The sequence below is a fragment of the Salarias fasciatus genome, chromosome 18 (genome assembly GCF_902148845.1).
Source record: "Salarias fasciatus chromosome 18, fSalaFa1.1, whole genome shotgun sequence".
NCBI lineage: Eukaryota > Metazoa > Chordata > Actinopteri > Blenniiformes > Blenniidae > Salarias > Salarias fasciatus.
In genome coordinates, this window is record NC_043762.1 from 22,028,094 (window position 1) to 22,040,240 (window position 12,147).

At 47.2% G+C, this 12,147-nt stretch overlaps 1 protein-coding gene across 1 annotated transcript in view; it reads right to left on the bottom strand.

Moving 5' to 3' along the window:
• Positions 1-1,252: 1,252 nt before the first annotated feature.
• The window catches only part of slc1a7a (solute carrier family 1 member 7a), a 26,053-nt gene continuing 15,158 nt past the window's right edge, over positions 1,253-12,147 (bottom strand). Inside the window, exons 3-11 of the mRNA XM_030114710.1 lie at positions 10,636-10,851; positions 7,781-7,823; positions 7,384-7,615; positions 7,139-7,238; positions 6,500-6,733; positions 5,856-6,050; positions 3,119-3,253; positions 2,773-2,872; positions 1,253-1,571 (exon numbers count right to left, since the gene is read on the bottom strand). Coding sequence (XP_029970570.1) covers positions 1,302-1,571; positions 2,773-2,872; positions 3,119-3,253; positions 5,856-6,050; positions 6,500-6,733; positions 7,139-7,238; positions 7,384-7,615; positions 7,781-7,823; positions 10,636-10,851 — 1,525 coding nt within the window. The 3' untranslated portion in view covers positions 1,253-1,301. The remainder of the gene's footprint in view (positions 1,572-2,772; positions 2,873-3,118; positions 3,254-5,855; positions 6,051-6,499; positions 6,734-7,138; positions 7,239-7,383; positions 7,616-7,780; positions 7,824-10,635; positions 10,852-12,147) is intronic.

Consider the following 12,147-nt stretch of genomic DNA (forward strand, 5'->3'; position numbering starts at 1 on the left):
GAGGTAAGGAAAAGGCAATCCTGTGTTCCACACCGAAGAGGAGCATCACTCACACACACACACACACACCTCGGCTCCAGTGTGCTGAACACACTCAGAAGGCCGCTTCGCTGGAGAAAGCTTGTCCCTGCATGTGCTCAAGTCAGGTTTTGATATCTGGTAAAAAGACGGCATTTAAAGCTCCATAGCTCAAATTAAATCAAAAAGTACCAACAAATATGTCAAAGAGTATTAGATTCCTATATTTTGATATATTTTCCATTTCTTTTTTTTTTCCGTTTTACAGAGTTGTTACATTTTCATATAATAAATTTGGGACTACAGTGAAATCTTTCTTTAAACATGTACAGAATGGCAGCTCTCGGAACATACTGGTATGATAATGACATCTACACTTTTCTTCTTCAACGTTTGAAATACATACATGTACAGCGTGAATCACACACATATGGACAGAGTTCACCTGCGACCGTTTGACTGGTGCTGCTCCACGCGCCGCTCCCACATGCGTCTCCTTTGGTTGTTTAAGGCAAAGAGGGAATCCAGTGGGGTGCACAGACAGCTCAGCGGGACTTCCGCACGGGGACAAACACTCCTTTGTCTCTCACTGAGATCTCCACAATCGCTCAGTCTTCGTCGTTCGGCGCCGCGGACGACCCGCTCAGGCTCGGGACAGCAAGGCAGAGGAAAGGTGCTTGAAGACAACAGTCTGCCGTCCCAGCTTTTCAGAAAGAGTCATCTCCTAAATGTTAACTAGAAGGTTCATCCTCTGCTTTTTAGTTTCTTTGTGTGAATCAGTGAGTCTGATGGAGAAATGTTTCGTACAGTAACGTTTTGTCTTAAGTTGTCGTAAGAAAAAAATATACAAAAAAAAAAAAAAAGAATAAATTAACCCAATATGCTGAAAACAGACCAGATTATAATGCATAAACGTAGATATATTTCTTTCTGTAGTCCGTGGAGGACAGATGTCCTCGTTATGTCTCGTATGAAGGAAAACTCACGCAGGATGATTTCCCATTTCAAAAAGTCATTCGGAGCAGCAAACTGCCCACGTTGGTACCGAACAATACATCTCAGATAAATATTTACAGACACAAACATACACGATCAAAGTGTGGGTCATCATTTATGTTGTGTAGAAAAAAAAATTGTCATTTGATCTTTTCCTCGTAGGTTCCTGGACGACTCTCCTCCCTGGAGGGAGAACGTTTTCTGAGCGGAGTCGCCTCGGCCTCTTGTTCCGGCTGTTTGACCTCAGCCGGCAACGTTCCAGTCAAGTCTGGGCGAAGCGTTCGGCTTTATACGTTAGTCTCCAGGCCGTTCATGTCGATGGAGCAGTGGTCTTTGTCCCTGTGCTCTCTCTTGTGGTGAGAGGAGGCGTGGCCGTGCTTCTTCTTCTCTATTGGCCGGATCCCCTCCTCCAGCTGGATGAGGCGGGCCACGTCCGGGGACAGGTGGTCCTGCTTGCTGCCGGGCGGCGGCGGCTGGTAGCCGCCGTTTTTCTGGTTCTGATAGGTCATCATCTGCTGGATGCTGATCATGGGTTTAGTTTCACAGATCAGAGGCACCTGAGGAGCAGAAGAACGAGACTTTGACTTTCGGTACTGCAGTAATGGAATAGAATAGAATAGAATAGAATGTGTTTATTGCCATCGTACATGTATGACGAAATTTAAAGAAGACTCTTTGGTGCGAATAGAAAATAAAGAAATAAGAATAGCAATAAATAATATATACACACAGAGCAGCAAAAAATACAAGGGGGCGTGGTAATATAAAAACTACAGATGTGCCGATGTAGAGCAGAGAGCCTGGTAGCAGCGATAGGAGAACAATGTATGTACATGTATATTGCACAGAGAAATATATGTATTGTACAGTGGAGAAATATTTCCGTTAACATTGGACAGTTTGACAGTACTGTGTTCAGTACTCTGATTACACTGGGGTAGAAGGACCTGGTGAATCTGAAGGTGGAGGTCCTCCCTGGCTTCACCTGTGGATCTGCTGGCTCTGTGTGGCTCTGGTACTGATCCAGACTGGGAGGCAGTAAAGATCTGATGTGCGTCAGAACCAGAACCAGAACCAGAACCAGTCTCTCAAAGCTTCATCCCGGTGGAAGTAAAGCCACAGGTCTGGAGTCGTTCAGGCCGCCCAGGCAGCCAGCCAGAGGCTACAGATGGATGTAAAACTCTCTCTAGCTGGTCTGCACAGCCCTCAGTAGCCCTCCCCGGACCCCATCGGGAGCAGCAGCCTTCCACCGGTTCACACAGTAAATCCCCTTTAAAACTTAAAACCACTGCTGACTGTTTAACATCACAGTTTAAAGAGTTTACAGAGCTTACATCGAAAGTGTCGCTCGCTAAGCTTGTGCTTGTTTCTATTCTCACAAACCTGTGAGATCAACCAACAATTCTCGGCATTATGTCTGAGAAACCGTGGAGTTGCCTTCATCAGTACTGGGAGTTTAAGCTCATGGACGAATGTGGAACGATTTGCAGTGTGTGAAAACGTGATGAGCGATCCGTCTGATATATGCAGAGAAGATGTTTCATTCTCTTGAGTTTCATGTTTTGGAGCCCTGGGAAATAAAACACAGAGCTGGAAAGCTCACTTGAATGAGGAACCTTGACCTTTTCAGCTGACTTCCCTTTGTACGCCGCTTTCTCACTTCAAATGAAGATAAACACTCGGGTCAAATAAAGGTCAGAGAGGGAAAAGATGAACTGCAGCAATGTGATTTAGTGACGGAGCCTTGAGTTCTCTCACCTGTTCTCCTTCTTTGACAAAGTCCTTTCTGCAGATGTGAGCCATGATGCCTGTGGCCAAGGCGTCTCCCATCACGTTGACCATGGTCCTGAATCGATCCCTGGGCGACAGAGTGGAAAGTCGCTAACGGCACACGGGGCAGATAAATGCTTCACTCATTATCGCCGCACAGGAGGCCTGCGGCGAGCCGCCGGCTGTCTGCGATAGATTTACTGTGTGCAATGTGTAGGAAGCTGCTGAGTGACAGGAAGTCTGCGAAATGTCAAAATAATTTTCCTTAAATGGCAAAATGTCAGCAGTTGGCAGGAGCATTTGATAAATGTAGGGAAATGCAAGGTTTCCTCACAGAGCCCAGTCGACGGCGATGATGAGCGTGATGTCGTCGGTGGGCAGGCCCACGGAGGTCAGGACGATCACCATGGTAACCAGTCCGGCCTGCGGGATCCCGGCCGCGCCGATGCTGGCGGCCGTGGCGGTGATGCTGGCGGGGGAAGGAGCAGAGAACATGTTTCAGTACGGGAGGCACACGGAGGAGTCGTCAGGGTCCGGGCGAGCGGCGAGAAAACATGGCTCCCAAATACTCCAACAGGATTCTCTGTCTGAGTGATCAGTCAGGAGATTCAACCTCTGAGGTGTGAATATCTTTGTTTTAGATTTCCAGTTTAACGACCCGGTCTTCTGGTCAATGCTCGCATTAGAATGGTTTTTAAATGATGTAATGGTGGCGTTCTGCTGAGTGTCCCTGACAGCCTGCCCATGACCTCCTGCCAAAAGGTCGTACTACCGTTTTAAATCCTATAGATTAGAGTTCAACTTGGGGCTGAGGCCGCGCTCTAAGGAGCTTTCCCCTGCTGCCCGTGCTCGTCCGGTTTTTCCCTGGTACTCCAGCTGTCTCACAGCAACCACAGCAAACTCCTCAGGCTCACACACCGCTCCTCATTACCCCTGTGTGAGTGTTTGTGTGTCTCCTGGAGTTATCCCGAGTGAGCTCTCCAGATACCAGAAGGTTCAGATTGACATTTATATCGAAATGAAGAAAGTGTTGCTTCACATCCTTTGATATTGCGTTTCCTCCTCAGTCGTCCTCCTCTGCTCTCCGCCTCCTCCGGGGTTTTGTGTCGTTCTCTCGCCGGTATCTCAGTACTTGGAACAGTTTCCCAGGACTGTTTGAAGCAAACACGATAACTGAGCTGATGTTCCTCCGCCTCCATGGGCCGGGCCGGCGCCGCGGCGTTTGGAGGGTGAAGCTGGGTGATCATGCAGATGGAGCAGCTCGGTGGTCGGCAGCCAAACGGCACGGGAACAGGGCGCCCGCCGAGAGCGGGAAATTATTATAATTCTGGCGTGACAAGGGAGATGAGTAATACAGGTCATATGGGTTTTACCGCCAGGGGATTATGAGGGGATGGTGCACGGTCTGCGGCCATGAGGAGAGCGGTCCAGTCTTAATGTTATTACATCGGGACATGTCATCAAATCACAGGAGGTGATGGGACGGTTCCCTCATCCGGGGACGCGGGGCTGGTCTACCTTTACAGCTCAAATGCTGTAAAGCGGCGGTGGCAGCGGCGCTGAGGACGGAGCTGTCTGTCTGTCTGTCTGTCTGTCTGTCTGTCTGTCTGTCTGTCTTCCCCTCCGGAGCTTCCAGACTGATTTAGCAGAAATCAGATCAGACTAAGAAGCTCATATGAGGCGTAATCTGTGTGACATTTACATATATGTGTATCTAGCAAATCCCGTAATATTTTTCATTAATTCAGAATTAAACTCAATGTGTGACGTTGAATTAATTCACATGTTGCTCTTAAAATAGCGCCACAGTGGCCCCGTGCCACTTTGACCCAGATGGATTTTGGTGCTGTGGTTTCATTTTGACGTGTTTTTCTTGATTTGAGGGAAACAGTGAAAGAAGAAACACCAGATGGTCATTTAAATCCCGTGTACCACACCCTGTCGGCTTCTGTGTCACAGAAAAATGTGGAGTGTGAGATCTTCAATCGAGAGGAAATAGACTTTGAAGAAGCTTGTTGTGGGGAAACAGAGGGTGCTTCGGTAAAAGTCTGTGATTTTCTATACCACTTCAGTCGGAGGCAATTTACAGTGTGAACAGAGTGGACGTCCGCCAGGCCTTACATCGACTGGCCTGCATGCCTTTAGGACAGTTTAAGCCTGAATGATGGAGAATGAGGTGCTGTGAAAGACCCGAAGCGCTAGAATCCCTCATCACAAAGAGGAGTGCATCATGGGAGCATGAAACGCACTGATCCAGACACGTGAGTCGCCCTTCATGATAATCCCAACAACTGCGGACTAATTACTTGAACCTGACAGTGAGGAGATCTGAGGAGGAAGAGGAGGAAGGCGTTCACCTCGATGCGCTCAACATGCTCCTTTAAACGTCACATGAAACAGAAACCTGTTCTCCCTCCAGCTCCTTCTCATCCCGATGTTGAAGGCTCGTCTGACCCGGAGGCTCACAGGGTTCCACGGAACTGAAAATGTTGTGATTCCGTCGTCAGAGCCGAGCCGAGGGAGCAAATGCAGAAGATTCTGATTCTGTTTTCATGCGGCAGCATCAAAGCAGCTAATAGGATTGAGGGATGTTGATTCATCTGCACAGCAGAGATGCGGCTGTGGCGTTAAAACAGCAGAGAGCAGTTAATCTGTGAGGGTCTCCTGCTGGCCTGACTCTCGTCACCTCTTCATTTCTAAAGGAAATGAAAAGGGATGTTTTTTTGAGAACGTTGTTGCTCAAATTCTTGAGTTGGACGAGAAGAGAGATTTCATGCAAACCGTATTAAAAGCAGAAGCAAACAAAGTGACGCTGAAAAGCTCAGCTTGAGCCCCCCGAGTCAGATCTGTGGAGGGATTATTAGCAAAAATACTGTTTCGACCCTCCTGATTCATGAGAGATGTTACTATGAGTCTCTGCAGGTTAATTACAACCCACTGGAATCATCAGGTGTTGGAGCACTTCGCTCATTTTGCAGTATTTCACTGGTTATATAAGGTAGACAGGTATATTATTCTTCTCACACATTATATTTGACCAAAGAGCCTGAACCTGTGTCCAGCAGCGTTACCTGATGGTGATAATCTGCCCAAAGTCGAGCTCATAGTTGTTGACTTGAGCGATGAAGATGGCGGCGACGGCCTCGTACAGCGCCGTGCCGTCCATGTTGATGGTGGCGCCGACCGGCAGGACGAAGCGGATGATGCGTCTGTCGATGTGGTTGTTCTCCAGGAGGCACTTGAAGGTGATAGGCAGAGTGGCGGAGCTGCAGACCGATGGGACGCCAAAACGAGGTAAAGCAGGTCAAAGCAGGGCGAAACAGGTCACAGAGCTATCGGCGTTTATTTTCACATTAAATTTTCCATTTAGATAGTTCTGTAATACTTTCTCCCCCCAAAAAAACATGCTAGAATAGGCTCTTTTCTGAGTTTTACTGTAGTAAATCATTTATTCAAAGTGCCTTCAAGACGCTCATGAGACTCCTCATTCGGCTTGGATACAACAATGACATTCCCCGCTGTGCGTTTGGATAGTAAATGTAGCTACGTACAAGTTCAGTGTTGCTCTGCTGGTAATGCCTGAATGTTTTTATTGCTGTTAATATTTTTTTCACCTATTTTTAGCCAGATTTTAACAAGATGGTGTGCTGAAGGATGTCAATGAACAAAATGAACTATTATCATTACTCTTCCATGTCACAAGGTTCATTTTTACCTTGAAGATGTGGCCAAGGAGATGAGCAGGGCCTGAAGAATGCCTCTGATGTAAACGATGGGGCTCTTCTTGGTGATGAAGAAGTACATGGCAGGCAGAATGAACAATCCGTGCAGCACCAGGCCCATTACCACCGTGATGGCATAGAAGCCCAGCTTCTTCCCCATAGCGGACGGATCGTCCATTTCCAAGATCTTTCCGGCAACCAGGAACACAATGCCAAAGGGAAAATACCTGCAGGTCATTGAAAGGGCGAGAAAAAGAAGGTATTGGTCCCGGATGTGCTCACAGCCGCACTCTTAACAAGCTCAGCAGTCACTGGAACCAGGTGGAGGTGCAGCAGAACCTTTCAGGGTGGAGTTTCCATGTTTTCTGTCTGATCACATTTTCAGCAATTATCTGACACGACAACATCTTTATAGCTGTCACTGCGAGAACCAGGAGATGCTGAGACTTTTATCCAAAAATAATGAGAGTAAAGCTGTAATTCCTAAACCTCTGGGGCTGCTATTGATCAGGGCAGTGATCAGGAATCCTCAGATGACCAGGACTGCAGTCCTTGAATGCCTAAAAAAAATCTTCCATTATGAGTTTGTGTTTCTAAGTAGTTGCAGTTTGCTGTGAATGAAATGCTCTCACCAGATAACAATGGCCACAATCTTCAGAACGGCCTCATTCAGGCTCTGACAGAAGTTGACCAAGGCGCTTCCATTGGGTCCCATTCTCCCCAGCATGATTCCTGAATGGAAACGCTGATCATCAACCGTGCGCCTGCAGTTACTCATGCAAAAGCTTAATTATTGAGAATAAAATCACCAATGAATTCATTTCCGTCCTGTCAGGCGCTCAGGCCTGCTGTGCGGGGTTGATGGAGGACCACCTACCCATGGTCGCAGAGAAGATCACAATCCCCAGCACGTTCATGCCTTCGCTGGTGCCGGGCGACGTCTTCACGATGACGTCCGGAGGCGGGGTGAGGTCCAGGGAGAAGTTCTGGACGTCGGTGCCGTTGTCGTCCTGGATGCCGTAGATGTAGACCCTCCGGGTGGTGGTCTCGTCCAGCAGCTGGGCCACCGTCGGTTTGGGGATGAGCTCAGCCACTCTCTGGGTCCGATACTAGAACCCGAAGCAGAGCGGACATCAGAGAAAGGACGTAATGGTGGCAGCAGAGGTGCACAAAAAAAAACACATCATCATGAAGAATTGTTGTACATGCTTGTCTATTTGCCATCTTACTGGTTTTCACTGTGGGTTTTGGATTAAATATAGTTTTTATCTTACCTGCTGGAAAGTAGCTTGAACCAGGTTGGCTGGAAACATGTTGCTGGAGAAGAGAAATGAGACACATTTGTCCTTCATTGAATAATACAGGTAACGCAGAGTAACGTAAACACACACACACACACACACACACACACACACACACACACACACACACGCACGCACGCATGCATGCACACAACATTCACAATGTGCACAAATGTCCTGCAAAACCAATCTGCAAAATAGCATCTGCAACTCTTCACTTCATGAAAATCAAAATCGGTTTGTGGAGGTTTTGTATGTATGTGTATTTGGTCGTTGTGTAATTGATGTCCACACAGCTGATGAGAGACGGCGACTGAATCCAGGATCGTCATTAGTGTCCTCTGTAAAGACAGTCTTTAGACAACAGCATACTTCGAGAGAAGGAAATTGTATATTTCACAGAGAAAGCCTCCCAAACAGAAAGAAAACCCCTAATAATAATAAGTCCACTCGTCCTGCCTGCAGTGAAATGTGGAGAGCACTCTGGCCAGAGCGAACTCACATGTTCATCCAAAGAGAGGATATGAAGGATAAAAGGAACTGGGAGTAATTAGCAGATGAGAGGCTGAGACCTATATTTACTATGGTGAATAGAAGCTCATGTGTTACAATCATGTAATCACTTAGTTTTAATGCATTTCATCTGCAAAGATGGAGCAATTTCAGCTGATAGCTCTTCTTGAAATGAGCATCATTGTGTGACAACGGGGGTCAGATGCCTAGTTTTTAATCATATGATAGAAAAATTCTTTCATGCCTGTAGTATTAATGAAACCACTTTAATTTGTAGATCTGAACTAAAAACCAATAACATGAAACAACTTTATCAAGTGGTTAATATTACATTGTGTTAAAAATCACTTAAACTAACCTTAATGTGTGTAATACATGAGTGTATAGTTTAGAGTTGTAATACAAACATGCTCTCTCAGACCAGTGGCAGTTAACATTTAGTTTAATAGATAAATGGAACAAGTGGGACGTATAACATCAGTTTGAAGCAACGCGCAATCTAGATGTGACAGAAGCAGAGAGATTCGCAGACGATGCACACAGGGCCACTCATACAGAAAACAACACCGTAACACAGACACAGTCGCACTTTATACCTCAGAATTTGACACAAACCACCAGAAACCTTCTTGCCTCTGTGGTTAAAATCAGTGTACCTGCACAAAACTTCAGTCTTATTATTTGATGTGTTTGATTGCCTCCATTCTCTAACAAATAAAGAACACGAGTCACAGCCAGACACTCATTACCACACTGCAGCACTACTTTAAAACGTCTTCTGATCTATAGGGGAATTATTTGATATAGACATTTTAATGGCAGACAAACCCTACTTAAAGAAACTCAAACAAAGTCATGCTTTCAGTATTCCATGTGTCATTGAAGGCTCTCTCAGGGGGATTTCCTTTCTCTGAGACGCCATCGCACATGAACACTGCTGTCGTGTAGCACAAAGAACAGAGCCTGACAGTCAACAAGGTCAGCGCTGCATTAGCACCGTCTGTAAATCCTCCGCCGACACAAAGCTCAAACCACAATGACAAATCAAACAGCACGTTCCAGATGTAGAGATTAAAAGACATATTGTATTTTACAGCCTGTGCATTAGACAGCGTGTCGCTGGAGGCATACGGGGCGGCGGAGTGCGACTCGGTTTAAAGAAGTGAATGTTTGCAGGGATTTGATCTCTGAGCCACTCAGCAGCCGGCCGGGTGTCTAAGACAGAGCAGAGCGGCTAATGACCTCTGACCTTTATTAGGGGCTCCTAATAAATCCAAGTATGCACAAATTCATACATGACAGAGTGCCCATTATACATACTTATGCATTCACTGACTGCCGCCACACACACAGAGAGACGTGCACGCGGGCATCGTGCACGCTCACGTCTGCAGACGGTCGGGCCCATTTGTGAGCGGACCGCCAGAGAACGCCTGCATGATAGATGAAGGCTGCAAAGAAGCTTTGCGAGATAAATCCAAAGCACAGCTGTGCTCTGCAGCACACACACACACACACACACACACACACACACATACACACGCACAACGAGACCATGAACAACAACAGAGCTTCACCGTCACATAGCTGAATTTCATCTACTTCTCAAAATCCAACTGAACTTTAATTTAATTTCTTCATAGAAATGTCTGAATGAGGATAAAAAAATCTAACATTTAAAAAGATTTTTGTCGACTCTGCAGTTTTTAGTGTTTGTGATTTTTCTGGAATGTTTTATGCTTATTTTTTCTTACGGATCAGCTTCCTAAACGTTTCCCAGACCTCAGCAGCTCGGTTTGACTCCGGTCCAGTGACCGACTGACACGCCTGCTCTCACTGCAGGCTTGACCCAGGCTCACCTCCAACACGACGGCAGCATCCTTCAGCAGCACTAATTAGATTAGCACCGTTACCCACTGGCACACCAGGCCCGGGCTCTGCCCTCCGACCTCCGACTCCCAGCCTGCTGCAGCCTGCGCTTTGCACGCAGGGCCGAGTCGGCGGCGTCTTCTGCCGCTTTCAGTCGCTCAGAGCTGAGAGCAAGCATCTGCAACGCTCTCCTGGCGGAGATTACTGTAATTGAAATTGTTGTCGAAAGCTTGTGATTATAGGTGAGGAGTAAAAGTCGAAAAAACCGAGCTCTTTCAGTTTTATTCTTGGTCTGATAATCCCCTTAAATTCATCCTGGGAATAACTGTAATCTAACGCTGAGTGGCTTCAGTTTTTGATCATCTCCAACAGCAACGCGGAGAAAACGCCGGTTCCAGCGCGAAAGCTGCGAAGGGCTTTCTGAGCGTCGCCGGGCGTCTCCTTACCGGATGAGGTCCAGCAGGGCGTCCGCCGAGCTGGTCATGGGCTTCTTGCTCTCGTCGGAGTCCTCCTTCTGAGCGGCGCCGCCCGGGTGGATGATGTACACCATGACGATGCCCACCACCACCGCCACGAAGGTGGTCCACAGGTAGTAGGAGATGGTCATGATGCCCAGGCGGCTGGAGCACTTGGCGTCCAGAGCGGCGAGGCCAGACATGAGACTGCAGAGCACAGAGGAGGAAGGCGGTCAGTCACAGGCTGCAGTTTGGTCGTGATTTTGTCAGGAAACAGTCTCGTTGTGAGTCTGAAGTGTTCTATAGGAAAAACAAACCATTGATATTCAAGGTGCAGCAACGACTGGACAGAGTTTTGGGAACATCAGAGCAGCGTTCATCCAGAAAACACACTCCAGCTTCCAGCAGGCGTATCATCAAAGCTGCAGCTGAATGTTTGATCACAGCACTTCAGAATGTGAAGGAGCGGAGAAGCCCTCCGTGCACAGCACCGTCTCCGCAAGCCGTTGGAGAAAATGACTTCTCCCCCCTTGTCTCTGTTTCTTTCTGCATCGATCTCAGCTCAATTTTAGAAAAAGAGCCATTTGATCAGACGTGTGGCTTTGAACAGCGCTCCCGTTTAGACTTTTTATTTTACCAGAACACGCCAATAAAGAGCAATGAAATTCAGAAAATATGAATTTGTGTTTTTGCCTGCATCTTAAAATAAAACTAAGAAAAGAAGGCAGGACACGTCAGTTTACAGAGGTGTGTGATCAGATCGGAGTGAGTGAAAGTACAAGAGAAGACAGAGCTGGGAAGATCTCCTCTCCTCTGTCTTCTGAGCTGCGGTGACGAGAAGCGTAATCAGGTTTGACTAGAATCAGCAGGCTGTGCCGGGTCTTTCTGCCCTGAATCTCACCGTCATCCCCTGAAACCTCCGTCTCCTGTGACCTCCTGTAACTCAGTCTGCATCAGTTTTTCACTGCATCATTACCGAATTCGTTCCATTTCTACAGGAACTCGTTCTGTAGTTCAGACCAGAGCTGTGTCGTCTCCCCTGTGAGCCAGCAGCTCCAGTCCTGCTGCTTGTAATTTCCTCGCTGGCGAGATGAGGGTGGTTATCAAACCGCCGAGCACCGAATGAAGAGATCATTGACGAAGGGGTGAGAGCTAATATACTGCCAGTGAAGCAGCATTAGCATTAAAGCCGCTCTCTGAAGGCAGCAGACACGATGAGGGAGGGAGGGAGGAAAACGGGATTCTCCACCACATCAGTCTGAGGAGACGCACTCAGCAGGAAGGCTTCTGTTCTTTCAGCACATTGAAGGACGAAGACAAATCTTTGATGCACTTTTGAGATTTCAAACAAGAGCTGCAAATGATGCACAGAGAGAACACGCTCTCCAGCTCTTACAGGGGGGAAGTGGTTCTAAAAGAAACAGCATTTCATTCAAAATTAGATAACGCCATAATGGAAAGAAGCAGAAGGCCGTGCACTGTCAGGAATGAAAGAGTCTCAGT